The sequence below is a fragment of the Anarhichas minor genome, unplaced genomic scaffold (assembly GCF_050575085.1).
Source record: "Anarhichas minor isolate MPS153535 unplaced genomic scaffold, ASM5057508v1 ptg000067l, whole genome shotgun sequence".
In the NCBI taxonomy this organism is placed as follows: domain Eukaryota; kingdom Metazoa; phylum Chordata; class Actinopteri; order Perciformes; family Anarhichadidae; genus Anarhichas; species Anarhichas minor.
The window spans coordinates 5,622,501-5,645,000 of NW_027466513.1; the positions used below are offsets into that span (position 1 = coordinate 5,622,501).

The window sequence follows — 22,500 nt, forward strand, 5'->3', positions numbered from 1 at the left end:
AAACACATCTATAAACACATCTCTATAAACACATATCTATAAACACATCTCTATAAACACATCTCTATAAACACATATCTATAAACACATCTCTATAAACACATCTATAAACACATCTCTATAAACACATCTCTATAAACACATATCTATAAACACATCTCTATAAACACATCTATAAACACATCTCTATAAACGCATCTATAAACACATCTCTATAAACACATATCTATAAACACATCTCTATAAACACATCTATAAACACATCTCGATAAACACATCTCTATAAACACATCTCTATAAACACATCTCTATAAACACATCTCTATAAACACATCTCTATAAACACATCTCTATAAACACATGTCTATGAACACATCTCTATGAACACATCTCTATAAACACATCTCTATAAACACATCTCTATAAACACATCTCTATAAACACATATCTATAAACACATCTCTATGAACACATCTCTATAAACACATATCTATAAACACATCTATAAACACATATCTATAAACACATATCTATAAACACATCTATAAACACATATCTATAAACACATATCTATAAACACATCTCTATAAACACATATCTATAAACACATCTCTATAAACCCATCTCTATAAACACATATCTATAAACACATATCTATAAACACATATCTATAAACACATCTCTATAAACACATATCTATAAACACATCTATAAACACATCTCTATAAACACATCTCTATAAACACATCTATAAATACATCTCTATGAACACATCTCTATAAACACATCTATAAACACATCTCTATAAACACATCTATAAACACACATCTCTATAAACACATCTATAAACACATCTCTATAAACACATCTCTATAAACACATCTATAAATACATATCTATAAACACATCTCTATAAACACATCTCTATAAACACATATCTATAAACACATCTCTATAAACACATCTCTATAAACACATATCTATAAACACATCTCTATAAACACATCTATAAACACATCTCTATAAACACATATCTATAAACACATATCTATAAACACATCTATAAACACATCTCTATAAACACATATCTATAAACACATCTCTATAAACACATCTCTATAAACACATCTCTATAAACACATATCTATAAACACATCTCTATAAACACATCTCTATAAACACATATCTATAAACACATCTATAAACACATCTCTATAAACACATATCTATAAACACATCTCTATAAACACATCTCTATAAACACATCTCTATAAACACATCTCTATAAACACATCTCTATAAACACATCTCTATAAACACATATCTATAAACACATCTCTATAAACACATCTCTAAAAACACATCTCTATAAACACATCTCTATAAACACATATCTATAAACACATATCTATAAACACATATCTATAAACACATCTCTATAAACACATCTCTATAAACACATCTCTATAAACACATCTCTATAAACACATCTCTATAAACACATCTCTATAAACACATCTCTATAAACACATATCTATAAACACATATCTATAAACACATCTATCAACACATATCTATAAACACATCTATCAACACATATCTATAAACACATCTCTATAAACACATCTCTATAAACACATCTCTATAAACACATATCTATAAACACATATCTATAAACACATATCTATAAACACATCTCTATAAACACATCTCTATAAACACATCTCTATAAACACATCTCTATAAACACATCTCTATAAACACATATCTATAAACACATATCTATAAACACATCTATCAACACATATCTATAAACACATCTATCAACACATATCTATAAACACATCTCTATAAACACATCTCTATAAACACATCTCTATAAACACATCTCTATAAACACATCTCTATAAACACATCTCTATAAACACATATCTATAAACACATCTCTATAAACACATATCTATAAACACATCTCTATAAACACATATCTATAAACACATATCTATAAACACATCTCTATAAACACATCTCTATAAACACATATCTATAAACACATATCTATAAACACATATCTATAAACACATCTCTATAAACACATCTCTATAAACACATCTCTATAAACACATCTCTATAAACACATATCTATAAACACATCTCTATAAACACATATCTATAAACACATCTATAAACACATATCTATAAACACATCTCTATAAACACATCTCTATAAACACATATCTATAAACACATCTCTATAAACACATCTCTATAAACACATATCTATAAACACATATCTATAAACACATCTCTATAAACACATATCTATAAACACATATCTATAAACACATCTCTATAAACACATCTCTATAAACACATCTCTATAAACACATATCTATAAACACATCTCTATAAACACATCTCTATAAACACATCTCTATAAACACATATCTATAAACACATCTCTATAAACACATCTCTATAAACACATATCTATAAACACATCTCTATAAACACATATCTATAAACACATCTCTATAAACACATCTCTATAAACACATATCTATAAACACATATCTATAAACACATATCTATAAACACATCTCTATAAACACATCTCTATAAACACATATCTATAAACACATATCTATAAACACATATCTATAAACACATCTCTATAAACACATATCTATAAACACATCTCTATAAACACATCTCTATAAACACATATCTATAAACACATCTCTATAAACACATATCTATAAACACATATCTATAAACACATATCTATAAACACATCTCTATAAACACATATCTATAAACACATCTCTATAAACACATCTCTATAAACACATCTCTATAAACACATCTCTATAAACACATCTCTATAAACACATCTCTATAAACACATCTCTATAAACACATATCTATAAACACATATCTATAAACACATATCTATAAACACATATCTATAAACACATCTCTATAAACACATCTCTATAAACACATATCTATAAACACATATCTATAAACACATCTCTATAAACACATCTCTATAAACACATATCTATAAACACATCTCTATAAACACATCTCTATAAACACATCTCTATAAACACATATCTATAAACACATCTCTATAAACACATATCTATAAACACATCTCTATAAACACATCTCTATAAACACATCTCTATAAACACATCTCTATAAACACATATCTATAAACACATCTCTATAAACACATATCTATAAACACATCTCTATAAACACATCTCTATAAACACATATCTATAAACACATATCTATAAACACATATCTATAAACACATCTCTATAAACACATCTCTATAAACACATATCTATAAACACATATCTATAAACACATCTCTATAAACACATCTCTATAAACACATCTCTATAAACACATATCTATAAACACATCTCTATAAACACATATCTATAAACACATATCTATAAACACATATCTATAAACACATCTCTATAAACACATCTCTATAAACACATATCTATAAACACATCTCTATAAACACATCTCTATAAACACATCTCTATAAACACATCTCTATAAACACATCTCTATAAACACATATCTATAAACACATCTCTATAAACACATCTCTATAAACACATCTCTATAAACACATCTCTATAAACACATATCTATAAACACATCTCTATAAACACATCTCTATAAACACATCTCTATAAACACATCTCTATAAACACATCTCTATAAACACATATCTATAAACACATCTCTATAAACACATCTCTATAAACACATATCTATAAACACATCTCTATAAACACATCTCTATAAACACATCTCTATAAACACATCTCTATAAACACATATCTATAAACACATCTCTATAAACACATATCTATAAACACATATCTATAAACACATATCTATAAACATATCTATAAACACATCTATCAACACATCTCTATAAACACATCTCTATAAACACATCTCTATAAACACATCTCTATAAACACATATCTATAAACACATCTCTATAAACACATCTCTATAAACACATATCTATAAACACATCTCTATAAACACATCTCTATAAACACATCTCTATAAACACATCTCTATAAACACATATCTATAAACACATCTCTATAAACACATATCTATAAACACATATCTATAAACACATATCTATAAACATATCTATAAACACATCTATCAACACATCTCTATAAACACATCTCTATAAACACATCTCTATAAACACATCTCTATAAACACATCTCTATAAACACATCTCTATAAACACATATCTATAAACACATATCTATAAACACATATCTATAAACACATCTCTATAAACACATCTCTATAAACACATCTCTATAAACACATATCTATAAACACATCTCTATAAACACATCTCTATAAACACATATCTATAAACACATCTCTATAAACACATCTCTATAAACACATCTCTATAAACACATCTCTATAAACACATCTCTATAAACACATCTCTATAAACACATCTCTATAAACACATCTCCATAAACACATCTCCATAAACACATCTCTATAAACACATCTCTATAAACACATCTCTATAAACACATCTCTATAAACACATCTCTATAAACACATCTCTATAAACACATCTCTATAAACACATATCTATAAACACATCTCTATAAACACATCTCTATAAACACATCTCTATAAACACATATCTATAAACACATATCTATAAACACATCTCTATAAACACATCTCTATAAACACATCTCTATAAACACATATCTATAAACACATATCTATAAACACATATCTATAAACACATCTCTATAAACACATCTCTATAAACACATCTCTATAAACACATCTCTATAAACATCTCTATAAACACATCTATAAACACATCTCTATAAACACATCTCTATAAACACATCTCTATAAACACATCTCTATAAACACATCTCTATAAACACATCTCTATAAACACATCTCTATAAACACATCTCTATAAACACATATCTATAAACACATCTCTATAAACACATATCTATAAACACATATCTATAAACACATCTCTATAAACACATATCTATAAACACATATATATAAACACATATATATAAACACATCTCTATAAACACATCTCTATAAACACATCTCTATAAACACATCTCTATAAACACATCTCTATAAACACATATCTATAAACACATCTCTATAAACACATCTCTATAAACACATCTCTATAAACACATATCTATAAACACATCTATAAACACATCTCTATAAACACATCTATAAACACATCTCTATAAACACATCTCTATAAACACATCTCTATAAACACATCTCTATAAACACATCTCTATAAACACATCTATAAACACATCTCTATAAACACATCTATAAACACATCTCTATAAACACATCTCTATAAACACATCTCTATAAACACATCTATAAACACATCTCTATAAACACATCTCTATAAACACATCTCTATAAACACATCTCTATAAACACATCTCTATAAACACATATCTATAAACACATCTCTATAAACACATCTCTATAAACACATCTCTATAAACACATCTCTATAAACACATCTCTATAAACACATATATATAAACACATATCTATAAACACATCTCTATAAACACATCTCTATAAACACATCTCTATAAACACATCTCTATAAACACATATCTATAAACACATATCTATAAACACATATATATAAACACATCTCTATAAACACATCTCTATAAACACATCTCTATAAACACATCTCTATAAACACATCTCTATAAACACATCTCTATAAACACATATATATAAACACATCTCTATAAACACATATATAAACACATATCTATAAACACATCTCTATAAACACATATCTATAAACACATCTCTATAAACACATCTCTATAAACACATCTCTATAAACACATCTCTATAAACACATATATATAAACACATCTCTATAAACACATCTCTATAAACACATATCTATAAACACATCTCTATAAACACATCTCTATAAACACATATATATAAACACATATATATAAACACATCTCTATAAACACATCTCTATAAACACATCTCTATAAACACATCTCTATAAACACATCTCTATAAACACATCTCTATAAACACATCTCTATAAACACATCTCTATAAACACATATCTGCATATCAATGAAGAATCTAACGGCAGCGGGACACGATGTGGTCCGATTCAGTACCGTATTGATCTGATGAGGGATGCTTCAGCTCCGACAGCCTCCCAGTATTACAGTAAACTGAACAAGGAACCTCTAGCCTGCTGCATTACTGAACATATTAATGTGAACACTACAGATTGAACCCAAAGCTGTTAAATTCATCTTCAAAATTGCGTCTATACGTTTATCCAAAATGCAAATCTGTCGGCCATGTTTGCACTTGTGTTAACATCGTTCTCTTATTCTCCAACACACACGTCATGTGCTGATGTGCACACATTTATGCAAACATGCTATTGTGCGTCTGACCTTGTGTCTACAAGCTTCACACAGCCACACCGTGTGTGTGTGTGTGTGTGTGTGTGTGTGTGTGTGTGTGTGTGTGTGTGTGTGAGATGAGCAGTCTGGCATTTACATCACTACCTCAGAGATCAACACCTTGCAGCTGACCGCAGCATCACCCACATGTCAAACCTGGCATTTACACCAGAGCCTCATTAGAGGCCCCTGAGCTGCTAGCATTAGCCGCTAACAGACGGGACTCATTCAGTACAGTTCATATACTGACTCAGATACACGCTGTTTGGTGTGAGGAGATTCATTTAAACGCATTTCTATCACCAGCGTGTTCTCACTTAAAACTCATCAAACATCCATCACTTGGTCAGTGGTCCTACGCTTCAAACTACGCCGCTCTAGCAAGCTTCAGGCGAGGGACGATTGGTGTGTGTGCATGCTTCTCACGTGTGTGTGTGTGTGTGTGTGTGTGTGTGTGTGTGTGTGTGTGTGTGTGTGTGTGTGTGTGTGTGTGTGTGTGTGTGTGAGTAAATCTTTTTCCAGTTGAAGTGCAGCAGATCGTGTGTGTTGAGCTCCTCAGAGGTCGAAGCCGAACCTCTCATGCCTGACCGGACTCATTTCATCTCCTCAACGAGTCGCTGCTCGTGTTAATGTTGTCAATACCGACTTAACTCTGTGTGTGTGTGTGTGTGTGTGTGTGTGTGTGTGTGTGTGTGTGTGTGTGTGTGTGATGGAACAAGATCAGACCCTCATTTCTGGTATCAAGAGCAGCTTTTTCATCATCGTTGTACGATGTTCAGCATCATTTCAGGGTAATATCATTAATCATTATTATTATTATAAGTGTTATGCAGCCTGGATTTAATTATTATAAGAGATTTTTTGCATTTCAGTGTCTGAATATCATTAGATTATTATTTCATACATTTTAGATTTAAAAGAATCAGTTGTATATTTTCTTCACATTTGAATTCAAACTACACAATAAAAACTCAACTAGAATGATCCTAAAACCATTCTAGACGGCTGCTCCACAGACAGACTGATGTTCTGCTTGTTGGTCACATGTTGTGATGAACTTACTGGTGAGGGTTTTATTGTGATTGAGACGACCAGAGTTCTACAATGTGTCCTCTCTGATCATGATGAGAGTCTCACGCTGTGCTGAGAGGAGACAGAGAGACAGAGAGAGAGAGAGACAGAGAGAGAGAGACAGAGAGAGAGAGAGACAGAGAGAGAGAGACAGAGAGACAGAGAGAGGACGTTTGAGACGAGGACGTCTCACTGCAGAACTAAAAACGTACCGATAGCAGAACCGATGACTCTGGACCGCATCGATACTCCGGGTTTTTACTCCTTCACAACCAGGTTTCAGGGGGTTCCCTAGTCGGGGGACGGAAGAGAAACCGTCACCATGCTCCTGGTCTCTCTGGTGATTTTGTACATTCTCGACCTTCATCTCCTCGTCGTCGTTCTGGACCTCCTCGCCATGCGATTCCCCTTTTGAGTGACACAGTGGCGACGGAGTCGATGACAGATGAGTGAAAGGATTGTGATTGCGATCCACCACAGAAGAGAGCATCTGACCTCCCGATGATTCACCGCTGACCTTAATCTGTCGTCACATCAGCCGTCCCTCTGCACGACCGTCGCCTCCGCCGAGGAGCTTTTCAGTTTGGTTTGTTTGTCAGCAGGATTATGGAAAAAAACGACTGCAGGCCTGATTCTCATGAAATCTGGAGGAAGGGTGCATCATGGGCCAAAGGAGAACCCGTTAAACACTCGTCTCCACACGTCTGAACGGAGAAAGCTGGGCACACCGCCTCGCAGTTACCCAGCAGCCCCTGAGGAGACTCTACCTGATGATGTCCTGACCAGTCGGCAACCTCCGGTTCTGCCGAGTGAAGCCAAAGCTTCATGTGTTAAAGCTGCATTCTCTCTAGTGTCCACCAGGGGGCGACTCCTCTGGTTGTATAGAAGTCTATGAGAAAATGACTCTACTTCTCTCTTGATTTATTACCTCAGTAAACATTGTAAACATGAGTTTATGGTCTCAATCTCTAGTTTCAAGTCTTCTTCAATACAGCATGATGTTCATTTAGTACATTATGGTCCATTTAGAGTCAAACAGACCATAAAGCAGGGGATGCTTTAGGGCGGGGCTACACAGTGATTGACAGGTCTCTACCAGAGACGTATACAGCGTCTCTACGTCACTCCTCCTCAGTCCAGATATGGTCACTTCCTGTTCACTGGTTGGAAAAAACCAAGATGGCGACGGCGAAATCGCTGAACTCAAGGGTTCATAACGGCAGTTCACAAGCTAACGAGTGACGTAACGAGTGACTACGGTCCTGTCCTTTTCTATCTTTTCTTTTTTCCTCTCCTCTCATTTTCTTCCTACTTCTCCCACTCTTCACATCTCCTTTATTTAACCTTTCCTTCTTTCTCTCCTCTTCTCTCATTTACTTTCCTTTCTTCACCCTCTATCTCCTCTCATCTTCTAACTCCTCTCCTCTAATCTTATTTCCTTTCCTTCCCATTCTTCTTTCTTTTACTTTCCCTTCCTCCCTTTTTCCTTTTCTTGCACTCTAAATACTAGTTAGTTAACTTGACCTAAAAAAAATCAAGTAAATATACTTGTTTGAAGTTGATTTGGTATTGTACTTGTACTAACAATAGTACTTACACTTGAGTTTCAGTAACTACAAACCTCTCATTGAGACATTAGATGTACGCTGAGTGTACTTGGAATTACTATTTCAAACAACTAAATCATTTTAAGTGAACTGTACTTTGTATTCAAAATAACACATTTATTTAAGTTGATCGAACTTCTCCTTCCTCAATTATTTTTCTTTAACTCCTCTTTCCTTTCTTCCTCTCCTCTCCTCTTCTTTCCTTTCCTTTCCTCCTCTCCTGGTTCATCACTTTATCTTTCCGTTGTTCCTCTGAATGGATTTGTGCCGCTTCATAAAGCGACTGGATGCTTCGTGTCGTCGGTCCGTTTGATTGGCCGGCTGTCCGTCCGACCCGGGATTGGATACCCGAGCTCTTCCAGGATCTTACCCGGACGTCATAGCAACAGATGGCGGGCTTGATTACCGAGTGGATGTTCCAGTTTATCGGCCCTCGTGGCCCTCGGCTCTGCATCGTGTTTCAATTAAACGGGGATTTGGAGTCCGTCCTCGTTATTCATTAAGAGGAGCGAGCAGGCGTGGAGGCGGAGACTGGAGGAGGTTGTTGTCATGAGTCAGGAGATCCGAGACCCTTAAAGGGGGCGTGAACGTCAAACCGGCCCTCCACCGCGCCAAACACGGAACTCTAACCGGTGATCGCTGTCCTGTACTTGACTTTCAGGGCTGTGAAAGTGAAAGTCAGCTGAATTAATTACTGAAGAGACGATCTCATGTGAATGACAGCTGGAGCACCATCAGGCTCAGATGGACATGAAGCTCTCCAGGTTGACTCATCAATATGAAATATGACTGAACATCTCAAATCTGTCCTGCAGCATAATCCCAATGTCCTCTGTCTGTCCATCTGCTCCCCATGATACGTGCTTCATGTTTTAGCCCAAATACACAATATAGCAAACAGAAGCTGTGTATTCAGACATCATTTGAAACTTATAGTATTTCTCTTCTGTTTGGTTCTGGGTCTCTATTGTCACTGTTGTGAATCCAAGCTGCCGTCCTCCTTAAAGGAGACAGCGAGACATTTCAGAGCCTGTTCCTCAATAAAGTACCAGTAGAATGGACTTTCACCATTTAGTTTGTTATACTTTGTACAAAACAGTTCAATCTGTGGCCAATTCCTTCAATCAGATGCAGTTTCTCTAATAAACACCAGTGGTGTCTGTCTGTCTGTCTGTCTGTCTGTCTGTCTGTCTCTCTGTCTGTCTCTCTGTCTGTCTCTCTGTGTGTCTCTCTGTCTCTCTGTCTGTCTGTCTGTCTGTCTGTCTGTCTCTCTGTCTGTCTCTCTGTGTGTCTCTCTGTCTCTCTGTCTGTCTGTCTGTCTGTCTGTCTCTCTCTCTGTCTGTCTCTCTGTCTGTCTCTCTCTCTCTGTCTGTCTCTCTGTCTCTCTGTCTGTCTGTCTGTCTGTCTCTCTCTCTGTCTGTGTGTCTGTCTGTGTGTCTCTCTGTCTCTCTCTCTCTCTCTGTCTGTCTGTCTGTCTGTGTGTCTCTCTGTCTGTCTGTGTGTCTCTCTGTCTCTCTGTCTCTCTGTGTGTCTCTCTGTCTGTCTGTCTCTGTCTGTCTGTGGACTCTTGGAGGAGTGTGTTCTTTTGTCAGCACTGTTCATCCCTTCACTCTTCTGTGAATCAGTCCGTGTGTTTAGAAGGTGCGTCTCAAACTTGACTCAGCATGGACGCAGCCGTGTCCTGCTGTCCGGCCTGAGTCACCGTCCGTATGGCGGCTCCTCTCGGAGGGTCACCATCAATCCTCCAGCTGTCCCGCTTCACACTTGTCTCCGAATCATCGCCGCTTACGTGTCAGGAAAGGGAAACAAAATGTGCACGAATAGCACCTGACCAGGCTCAGCACTTCATCTGATCAGGGGATTGATGACAAACTAACCACTGCAGGACTACTGGGCTGCTTCTCTTTCATGGTTTGAAAGCGGGAGCAGCCCAGTGGTATCTCACTTCACTCACTGTCGCGTTTCTCAACTTGTACGTTGGATGATTCATCCAAAACGTCGGCTCACTCTGTCATCTGTGTTGCAGTTCAAGCATCATTTAAAATAACTGTCACAGCTGCAGATACACGTTTATTTTTGAATTTGTTTCATTTTAAGATATTATTGATTACTTACAAAGACCTGAGGGCCTCGCCCCAAGTTATCTATCAGATCTCTTATTGAGATCCTCGGATGCATCGTTCCTTGTTGTACCAGAAGCTCCAGATTCCAGATCTTTTAAATCAGTTAAAAAACAAACTTTTTGGGAATTTGCATTTTGTGTTTTATGGCATTTCAGTTCATTAAAATCTCTGTTTTTATTTGTTTACTTTTGGATTTTAGTATATTTAATATGTTTTGTTTGATTGTTGATTGTTGGTGTTTTTAAAGGTGCGGTATAAGTACAGTTTATCATCATTATTATTATTATATTGTCTTTCAAACCTGTTTTTACTGCTTATTCAGTTGTTATATCTTCAAACACAGATTCTAAACCCTTCTGTCTGCCTCTCTTTCTCTCTAATCGTTACTTTTCCCAATTATTAGATCATATTTCTCCAGTTAGTGACGGTGTGGCTCCATTGTAACGGAGTAGCAGCGGGGGAAACAGTCCTGATCGGTCCATATTAACTATTCCTAGTATTAACGTATCAGCTCCCTCAGATTTAAAGACTTATTCTTTCGTTATAGTCTGCATTATGCATGACTTACCTTCATCAAAGCTTATATATTAATGCCTTTTGTAATGACGGCGAACACAGCTGGAATCATTCTGCTAAGTCGGCTCAACAGAAAGGACGAGTCGGAGATAATCGACAAGACGAGACCACAGGAACCCAGACGGCTCACCGGACCGGTGCCGGTGAGAAGTGAACGGCGGGTTAAGAGCTGAGGTGCCCGGTGAGGAGAAACCCGAGCAGGACTGAGCCTTTCGTTTCTTACACGCCGTCCTCCAGCTGTGGGACATAATGTTCCTCCCATCCCTCCCCCAGCCTTCTCTCCACACACACACTTTATTACCACACATTAAAAAGCCATATGGGTCATAATCAGGCTTAATAAACGCCGCTCACACGTGGAGGGCTGAAGGTCTGTTTACCTGCTACACGTGTTTAATTAGCCTCTGCCACGCTACTCTGTGTGAGCACGATTGTGTCTCAGTGGTGAAAACGAGGCTAATTAGATGTGATGGGCTGATGTTCTGCACCTGCATCCATCCCAGACATGAGTCCCTGTGTTCACCTGGGAGCAGTCTAAAGCCAGGCAGCAACGGAGTGACTCATATCATAATGAAATATGTGATGCGGATTTGGCTGCTTCCTGCTGGAGATGTGTGAGAATAAATGAATTAGATAAGTATGTCAGCTACTGTTCTTTAAATGATCTCAATGAACTCAACTGAGGTCATTGATGTATAATAATAATATATTCATTCAGTGATATTTTGGTCCTGTTTGCTTGGATTGAGGATATCAAGCTAGCTGCTAAATGACTTAATGCTTCATCCACTCACTCTTGTCACAGCGTAGGAAAGCACATTGCTATCGGCAGATGAGTTCCAACTTTGATCGGATCATAATCTGTAACCATCGTAGCATTGAAGCTAGCTACCTCGTTACATAGCGAGGGACATCTCTCTACTAGTTCAGCCGATCAGCAACATTTCTCTCCGTCTCACGAATAGTTTTTGTCTTCGTTGCAGCAGAGGAGGTTAGCAGAAGGCTAAGCTAAACTATCAGCAACATTTTCTCTCCTTCTCTGAAAAGGTTCCGATGTCGTAGTTAGCTGGAGCCTCTAATCACGGGTAGCTGCTCATTTCTAATGTACGCAACATCGATTCTGGCACTCAACAACACAACAAGAAGACGTGTTTGATGTGTAACTCTATCACGTCTCTGAGTCTCTGAGTGACATTTAAAAAGGTGTGAAACCGATACCACCTCATTCCTCTAGGCTAATGTTAGCATATCGGAGCGCTTGTATTAGTACTTATTTCTTGCCCTTCACTTCTTAAATCCTTGCAGATTTTTTGTAATCTGATATCAGAATTTCTTCTCCTGTCTCTTCAGTGTTTTGTAGAAGTTTTAGCAGGAAGAGAGCGAGAGAGAGAGAGAGATGGAAGGATGGGTTTTTGCGTGACAGTCTGGTCTGAGAGTCTTCTGGGCTCAAGATTAAAGCGGAATTCTTTCATTATTTATTTGCTGCCAGCCGCCATCGCCCCGCCATGCCAGACCTTTGAAGACCTGGCGGCTTTGATGGAAATGAAATTTAATTTTCCTGCGTCTGGCCTCTCAGACCTGTCACATAGCCCCCCCCCCTATGAGGGTGACTCAGACTCAGAAGAAGAGTCATCAGTTCAAAATGAGCCATCAGAGAGCGGTGACTGACAGATGATTGATGGCGTCTTTGTGCTCCGCAGCTTAAAGCTCGGCAGCGATGAGGATCTGAAATCAATAGGACGTGTCATCAAAGGATGATTTTGATCACCTGTGATATAGATTTTCCCTGATTCCTACAGAGTGTTTCTCCTCATTGATTATCTCAACATGTAGAAACTAATCTGACATTTCCAACAAGCTGATGTCGATATCGTGGCTACAGGGTGGCCTCAAGGGTTCGATTTAATATGCAAGTGTGACAATAACTCCTACATGTATATCCTCCTCAGACTGACGAGCTGTTCAACTTCATTCATTCAGTGTGATAAGAAGCCGGTTTGTCTTTGTCTTGTCTTGTATTGACCTAACTGATTAGTAAAGAGGGAAGTTCTCAAATCTCTGAAGCTGCATTGCATTCTGGTTGATTTTCCCGGGTGTGTGTGTGTGTGTGTGTGTGTGTGTGTGTGTGTGTGTGTGTGTGTGTATAAACGTGTCCCTGTACTTCTTCCTCTGATGGATTTCTGTTGAACTTCAGTGCATAATATCAGCTCCGTTGTTTGTGCTTGAAACTCCCTGATGTGATGTCATCTTTGCGTCTATTTATCCTTTTATATCAGGCGGCAACCTGGTATAAAAGGACCAGAGCAGTAGATGCTGAGTGAAGCCAAAGCTTCAAGTGTTAAAGCTGCATTCTCTCTAGTGTCCACCAGGGGGCGACTCCTCTGGTTGTATAGAAGTCTATGAGAAAATGACTCTACTTCTCTCTTGATTTATTACCTCAGTAAACATTGTAAACATGAGTTTATGGTCTCAATCTCTAGTTTCAAGTCTTCTTCAATACAGCATGATGTTCATTTAGTACATTATGGTCCATTTAGAGTCAAACAGACCATAAAGCAGGGGATGCTTTAGGGCGGGGCTACACGGTGATTGACAGGTCTCTACCAGAGACGTATACGGCGTCTCTACGTCACTCCTCCTCAGTCCAAATATGGTCACTTCCTGTTCACTGGTTGCAAAAAAAGCAACATGGTGACGGCCGTAATCCAAGATGGCGACTGTCAAATCGCATTAGTCCACAAACCAACGGGTGACGTCACGATGACTACGTCCACTTCTTACACACAGTCTGTTTCATACGCAGGAATTACAGAAGCTCAGCTCTCAGAGAGGCCGTTTGAAATCATGTCTGACTGATGGCGTCTGTGCAGAAACAGACAGAGGTCTAAACTCAGTCCAGCCTGCGATCCGCTGCGATGCCGACTAGCAGTAAATCAAGACCAGAGCGGGTCAGAGCTGAAACACACGGGAGGAAACCACAGGCAGCATCTGTTTGTCCGGAATAGTCTGAATCATTTTCAGCTGCATGGACTGAACCCGAAAGCAAAAATTAAATAATTCTGTTATATGGCGGGAAATCATCTCGTCTCATCGTCAAACAAAGCCTTGAAACCCGTTTTGTTTCTTCCGTACCGTACTGTTTATGGTTCTCAGCTCCAAACCCATCGGGTCCTCAACACTAAAGACTAATAACTTCAGCAGAAGCTCTTCTATATGTGTTTTCATTTTCATTTTTTAAAAGCTCAGTTATTTCTGAAAACTGGTTTCTGTGGATGTTGGATTATTTAGAAGATATTAAAACTACTTCATTGTCAGACCGAAACCCATTGTTGTTACTATGAGGTTGTAATTCACAATACAAGTGTTGCTTTCTCTTATATGACAGGAAATCATGCTCTGCTGTCACAAAAGTCTGATTTTCTATCATCTTTTCATTGTCAACAGATCAACAGTCAAACCGTCTGACCTCCCTGCTGTCTATGACTCTCAGCTCCGAGCCCCTAAATGCTAACATCTTTAGCATTAGCTTGCAAATATTTGTTCTTATTTAAATTCTTTCTGTTGATGTTAGGCAACATTATTCAGAAGAGCAACACCAGCAGCGTAAAGAACAACTTTGTTCTCAGACAAATAATCAATAAAGTTGTGATGAAATGATATAAGTGTTGATGGAGGTTTGACGTTTCCTCTGTGCGCCTTGGAAGTAGTTGTGAACATCATTCAAACGAGAGGAAATGTTACATTTGTTGGCACTATTTTCAGCGACGGATGAATATATTTAATATTTTAAATCAATCCGTGTTTTTACTGTTTCTGACTGTATAGACCTTGTAGTTACAGAACTCTGCTCTCCTTAGTATGGGTATGCCATTTTCGAGCAGAGGCCTTAAGAGGTTAAAACATACAAGTGAGGAAAAAATAATATTTTTTATTTTTTAACTACGCTTCGACTTTAAACTGCCTCATGTAATGATGATGATGATGATGATGATGATGAAGATGATGGTTGGGGGATGATGCTGAATCGTCTGTTCAGCATCAAATATTTACACGGCGCATTAATGCAAGAATTTAAATCTGTCCAATACTTTGAGTATTAGTACTGATGAGAAAGCGTTGAATATTTCAGTATGTTAGCATTGTCCTTGTTAGCTTGTTAGCATGCTAAAGTTATTATTCAACATATGTTTTTGATATTTACTTAATGGTTGCTGCTGCATGAGTGTGTTTGAATAGAAGTATCAGACATCAAATACTAATGTTGGAAACAGGAGCTCAGACTGGGCCAGTCCATGAAGTCTAAACCGCTGCTACACGCAATTACATTCTGTAATTTGCTGATATTTGAGTCCCGAAAATGTTCAAAGAAATCACTGGAAACGGTCAGAGTTCGATGAAATAGAGTTTATTCTTTCAGCAAGAAATATACCCGAGCAGACACCGGAGACCAACTGAATATTCTGTTCCAGACTTCGTCCTGTGTACTGTAGCTCCTCCGTCTGGGGCCATTGCTCCTCCTTTATTTTAAACTCCTCCTCTGTTGCCCGGGAAATAATGATGTCATTTGTTTATGGTCTCGACAAGTTTCAATGACCTAATATCGTCCGAGAAAGTCCCAACCTTTTGACACCAGTATTTCCAGGTTCTTCCAAAGTTCTTTTTTAAAATTCTTTTCCAAGTCCTACATCGAGTCAAACGGTTACATGTTACACTCAGACTATATTCATAGTTCTGATATTGGTCTCATAAATGTGTGCTTAAAACATTGAATATATTTCATAACGCTGGCTTCCTGTGACGAATCAAACTACAACACTAACTTTAAAACTAACACATCAAATGTATAAGTTTATGAGTCCGTACAGACGTTACATTTTTGAGTTTTTGTTGCATCAGAAACCGAACAACACACGTGAAATGAGACGATGACTTCACGCTGTGAGACTTGATGTGAGCGATGTCCTGAACGTCTCTGTGTCTCTCTGCAGGTGGAGCGGGAGATAGCCATTCTGAAACTCATCGAGCATCCTCACGTCTTAAAGCTGCACGACGTCTACGAAAACAAGAAATACCTGTAAGTACATGTTTACACTGTGAGCATCATCATCATCACTCTTCTGATTAAAGATTCATTTCATCAACATGTTCCTCTGGCTTTAAACACATTCAACATGCAGGAAATATATGCTGTAAAAAGAGCTTCACGGGGATATTTAACATATTTAGTCTTTAGGGCTCAAAGTAACATTTTAAACTCGTGAGTTATTATTTTTGCAGTTTTCAGGGATCATTCCAATCAGTTACGGTTTTATTTTAACCTTAACTTTAGTGCTGACATCTGGTGAACTGCCTGGATTAAAGGAAATGGTTTTGTGTGTTAACATTTTCATAAAGAAAAAACATGTTTTAATGTCTGACATTAACAAGTTGGACAGACAAAAGGACAGAATCGATTGTTCTTTCCCAAAATGTTAAGTTCAAATAAGTCAACGTTGACACGATACATGAACAGAGGTTTTATTGACCCGTCCATCCAACCCGATCTCGTCCATACTCTGTCTCTCTTTATACTACGGCACCTAACTTCCACTTTGCTACCAACATAAGGACTTCTGGTTCTGAAGAGTGAAGTCAAAGCTTGATGTGTTAAAGCTGCATTCTCTCTAGTGTCCACCAGGGGGCGACTCCTCTGGTTGTATAGAAGTCTATGAGAAAATGACTCTACTTCTCTCTTGATTTATTACCTCAGTAAACATTGTAAACATGAGTTTATGGTCTCAATCTCTAGTTTCAAGTCTTCTTCAATACAGCATGATGTTCATTTAGTACATTATGGTCCATTTAGAGTCAAACAGACCATAAAGCAGGGGATGCTTTAGGGCGGGGCTACACAGTGATTGACAGGTCTCTACCAGAGACGTATATGGCGTCTCTACGTCACTCCTCCTCAGTCCAGATATGGTCACTTCCTGTTCACTGGTTGAGAAAAAACAAGATGGCGACGGCCAAAACGCTGAACTCAAGGCTTCAAAACATCCACAAACCAACGAAAGACGTTATGAGTCATGACTACGTTCGCTTCTTATACAGACTACGGTTCACCAGCAATAAACAGAAAAATAAGATGCTTGTGATTTTTCAGTGAGGGACGGCTTGCAAAACACTGTCTTATTGTCTTTTGAGGGATAAACAAGTCTGCACTATTATAGTTTATATTTCTTCACACAAAAAGTGAGGAGAGTTAAAATCTCAGTTTGGCTTTAAGAGCTGACAAACGCCGTAGATCAGATGTGAAATAAAGTCTATATTAAAAACCCGGAGCTGTCGACAGCAGAACAATTCAACGTTTCCTTCAAAGTGCAGTTTGAGTTGTGTGGTTTTATTGCTCCCCTCACTGTAACCGTCCTGCTGCAGCCGTGGGGCATTAATGCGCAGCCCCGTTTCATCGTGTACATTAATCTGCTGCATGTGGCGGCCGCGCTCCAGTGGCACGGCTTAATGCGCTCTTCAATAATTGATAAAGGCAGCGCTGTCAAACGGAGCGGGAATTTGTTTTCTTAATGTTGCGAGGACGGCGACGGACGCTCGTCGTTGGACGCAAACAGTTTTAAAAAGAATGTCCCGCTCACAAATCACACGCCAAACACGTTCCTAATTTAAATAGCTCTGACAGCTAAACGCTCCAGCAGATCCTTTAATCTGCTCATAAATCAGCGAGCAGGAAGGAGAGCGAGGATCAGACATGTCTTCGAGACACGTTCCAAACCACAGACACACAAACCAACACGGGTCGGGGATCTTCTCGAGGATTTACACTAAGCGTCAATGTACTGTGGTACAACTTCAGCACGCCGTCGCCAAATACTCTGTGGTTTATGACTCGATTACTTCATTAAGGCCTCTTTCATTCTGAGCAAAAATGAAAGTGAGGAACTGTAAACATCCTCAGTTTAAAGAGTAAACCTAGTTTACTCTTTAAACTGAGGATGTTTTTCAATTTCAGGAGATTTTCTACATTTCAGATGGAAATATTCCGTCTCTCTTTATTCTGCTGAACCTATCTGACGGCAGCAGGTTTGAATAATGAAGTGAAGAAATATTCAGGTGTGTTATGTTCAGTCTTTCATCTGATGACCTATTGATGAGACCAGCAGGTGATCCTCCACGTTGATCCTTTATCTGAAAACATCAGCAGGCTCATGTGGAGACGTCTACGGCGCTGTCCGTGGTGCTGAAGCAGCAGACGGATTTGTAATTGTTGTTATTTATCTGAGTCAGTTACGTGTTTATCTATAATATTCTCTGAACTACAACGCTTGGCTTGCAACGATTATTCCATTAGTTGTCAACTATTATAATAATCGCCAACTATTAATATAAGATAATCAGTTAAAGTGATGTTTTGATTAAAAAAGTCAAAATTCTCAGATTCCAGCTTCTTAAATGTGGCTTTCTTTTGTTTCTTTCTTTCATGATCAACTGAATATCTTTGTGGACAAAACAAGACATTTGAGGACGTCATGGTTTAGATTTATCAACAATAAAAAGAATTGTCTGGTGTGCAGGAGCTCTGTGACCATCTTTAAGACTTCAGGAACGTTAGAATGCTGCATTGATTTCCACGTTAGTGAAATCAAGTTGAGTAGAGCGTAGAGCAGCATGCAGACACCACACAGACACGAAGGAAGGGAACTCTTCCATCATCTGATACGAGTCCTAGATGACCAAAAGACGTCACGGTCTTTCTTCCTCCTCTGACCGTCCTCTTCCTCTGCAGGTACCTGGTGCTGGAGCACGTCTCCGGGGGGGAGCTGTTCGACTACCTGGTGAAAAAGGGCCGGCTAACGCCTAAAGAGGCCCGGAAGTTCTTCAGACAGATCATCTCAGCGCTGGACTTCTGCCACAGCCACTCCATATGGTGTGTTTACTCTCACAGAGAATATATATATTATTATTATAAATGTTTAGTAAACAAATTTAAACCAAAATAGATGTGACATTGTTTGCTAGCTAGCTAAAAGGTCCGTTAGTCAGTGACTCGTGATGACCCCGCAGAGAAGATCTAATTCAAGATAAGATTTCATTTTATTATTTATTAACTTTCCAGAACGCCAGTGAAAGAGAAACAAGCGACACTTTGTTACGTAGAAGTGTTCATTCAGAAGGAAACAGGAAGCCTTTTATCTGAAGAGATTCTTTAGCTGCAGAACTTTTCCAGAAGTGAAACGTCTTCATGAAGTCCAGTTGACTCAGTGCCTCTAGATGTCCTCTGTGCTCCACGTCTGACTTATGGAAGATTTCGGAAGCACTTTCACCAAAAACTGGCTCAGGTTCTAGGAATAAACCAACATAATGTGTCCGAATGATTGAAGGTTTACAGCCACTGAAAACAGAGATGTGTAATACAGCTTTATAAAGACACAAATATTCTACGGTTGTATGAAGAAGAACCACTGTTACCGTTGTTTTCACCGTTAGCGCTGTTAGCACTGTTAGCTGCTAGCCTCCGGCTCATGTTGAGAGACAAAAAAATAAATACAAGTTAACTGATCAAAGTTTTAAGAATTGGATACATTTTGAATAGATTTATAGCTGGTGGAGGTCTGGAGGGAAGAAGAGCTTCCTGTTGTCCTTCAGATGTAAAGAAGGTTTTTAATTCAGATGAAGATTTGTGTTTCCTGTCGTCCTCCAGCCACAGAGATCTGAAGCCCGAGAACTTGTTGTTGGACGAGAAGAACAACATCAGGATAGCAGACTTTGGCATGGCGTCTCTGCAGGTCGGGGACAGTCTGCTGGAGACCAGCTGTGGGTGAGTACGAGTCAATCTCAGGTCCAGAGACTGGTTTAGAGTCCTGAACAACGCTCTTTGTTACTGTTCTAAACAATAGTGATACTCTGAAGAGGAGGATCTACTGTTACTTCTGTAAACCTGTGTCCTTCCTCTTGTTGACTCACCGTTCTTCATGTACATAACACTCTATTTGTGACTGGATATAAAAAGAAATAATGACACGACGAGCCTTTACTTCCGTCTCTGTTGCACCTCTTACTAATAAATATACGTCTTGTCAAGTAAATCCACGACAGTCGTTGATGTCATGAACAGGATCTGTTAAAGCGCTCCAGAGAACAAGGTTGATGAGTTGACTGGTTACAAGAATTATGGTTTTCTTTCCTGTTACTGAATGTACCAAGACTCTGAGCCTCATTATGACTCATCAGGAGTTATTTAAGTTGTTTATGAGACATAAGTACAGTGATGAGTGCAGCTTCAGAAGGACACACTGATCTTTAGTCAGGTTTTAGTTGAGCTGTTGTGTTGTGGAAACAGTAGAAAGCTTTCAGGTTGTTTGTTTCTTCAGCCTTCACAATGTTTCGTAGGACTCCTGCTGGTCCGAGGTGTCCCGGTCCCCACAGCTAACCGCAGAAACGGGTGTTTCACAGACTCGGTCATGTGGAACGTCTAAAGCCGACTCCTCCGGCTCAGAAACGCTGCACGAAGAACGTGGATTTATTGGGCTAAATATTCAGCCTGCAGTTCTTCATCATAAGTCAAAGAATGGAGGCGATGCTGCTCTGAGAAACAATGCAGCAGTGAGGTTTTACTTCATTCTTTGTAAAATCAGCAATATATTTATATGTTGATGGTCCAGCTGGGAAGCTCACCCAAAACGTATTATTTTAGTTTTCCTGGTGATTCCTCATCAGAGTGTTTGTGTTGAACCTCTGAGTCTCTCTGAAGTCTCACCTCGACTTCAGAGAGACGTTCTCGACTGACTGTAACCTGAACAGTTTAAAACTCCACCAGTGTTGTAAATCTGAAATATCAAACATGTGCTGAGGAGGACGGTGTGATTCGGTCAAAGGTTCAGGAACAGGGCAGTACGAGGGTCTTGACTTGAGACTGGACTACATCTGTCTTTTAAAAATACCCAAAATACATAAAGTTATTTCAATAGCATGTCAAGTATAATTCAACATGTAATTAGGATCTGCCTTCCTTAAGAGTTCAGATATCAAAGATATCGAAAATAAATGTCTGGCCAAAAGGGACGAATTTAATCTTTATTCAAGAAGAAGGTTTTATTTTTTACCCAAAAAACTGTTTGTGGGGGTCCTTTGGGGCCCATTCTCTGTTTGTGGGGGTCTTTTGGGGCCCACATCTCTTCTTGTGGGGGTCCTTTGGGGCCCATATCTCTGTTTGTGGGGGTCTTTTGGGGCCCACATCTCTTCTTGTGGGGGTCCTTTGGGGCCCACATCTCTTCTTGTGGGGGTCCTTTGGGGCCCATATCTCTGTTTGTGGGGGTCTTTTGGGGCCCACATCTCTTCTTGTGGGGGTCTTTTGGGGCCCACATCTCTTCTTGTGGGGGTCTTTTGGGGCCCACATCTCTTCTTGTGGGGGTCCTTTGGGGCCCATATCTCTTCTTGTGGGGGTCCTTTGGGGCCCACATCTCTGTTTGTGGGGGTCCTTTGGGGCCCACATCTCTGTTTGTGGGGGTCCTTTGGGGCCCACATCTCTTCTTGTGGGGGTCCTTTGGGGCCCATATCTCT

General features: G+C 38.4%; 1 protein-coding gene across 1 annotated transcript in view; it reads left to right on the forward strand.

The window, feature by feature from the left end:
* LOC142934141 (serine/threonine-protein kinase BRSK2-like) overlaps positions 1-22,500 on the forward strand; it is a gene marked incomplete at its 3' end in the record, with an annotated part of 101,686 nt that overhangs the window by 67,787 nt on the left and 11,399 nt on the right. The window contains exons 3-5 of the mRNA XM_076078560.1: positions 16,938-17,023; positions 19,727-19,867; positions 20,642-20,758. Of these exons, the coding sequence (XP_075934675.1) occupies positions 16,938-17,023; positions 19,727-19,867; positions 20,642-20,758 (344 nt within the window). The remainder of the gene's footprint in view (positions 1-16,937; positions 17,024-19,726; positions 19,868-20,641; positions 20,759-22,500) is intronic.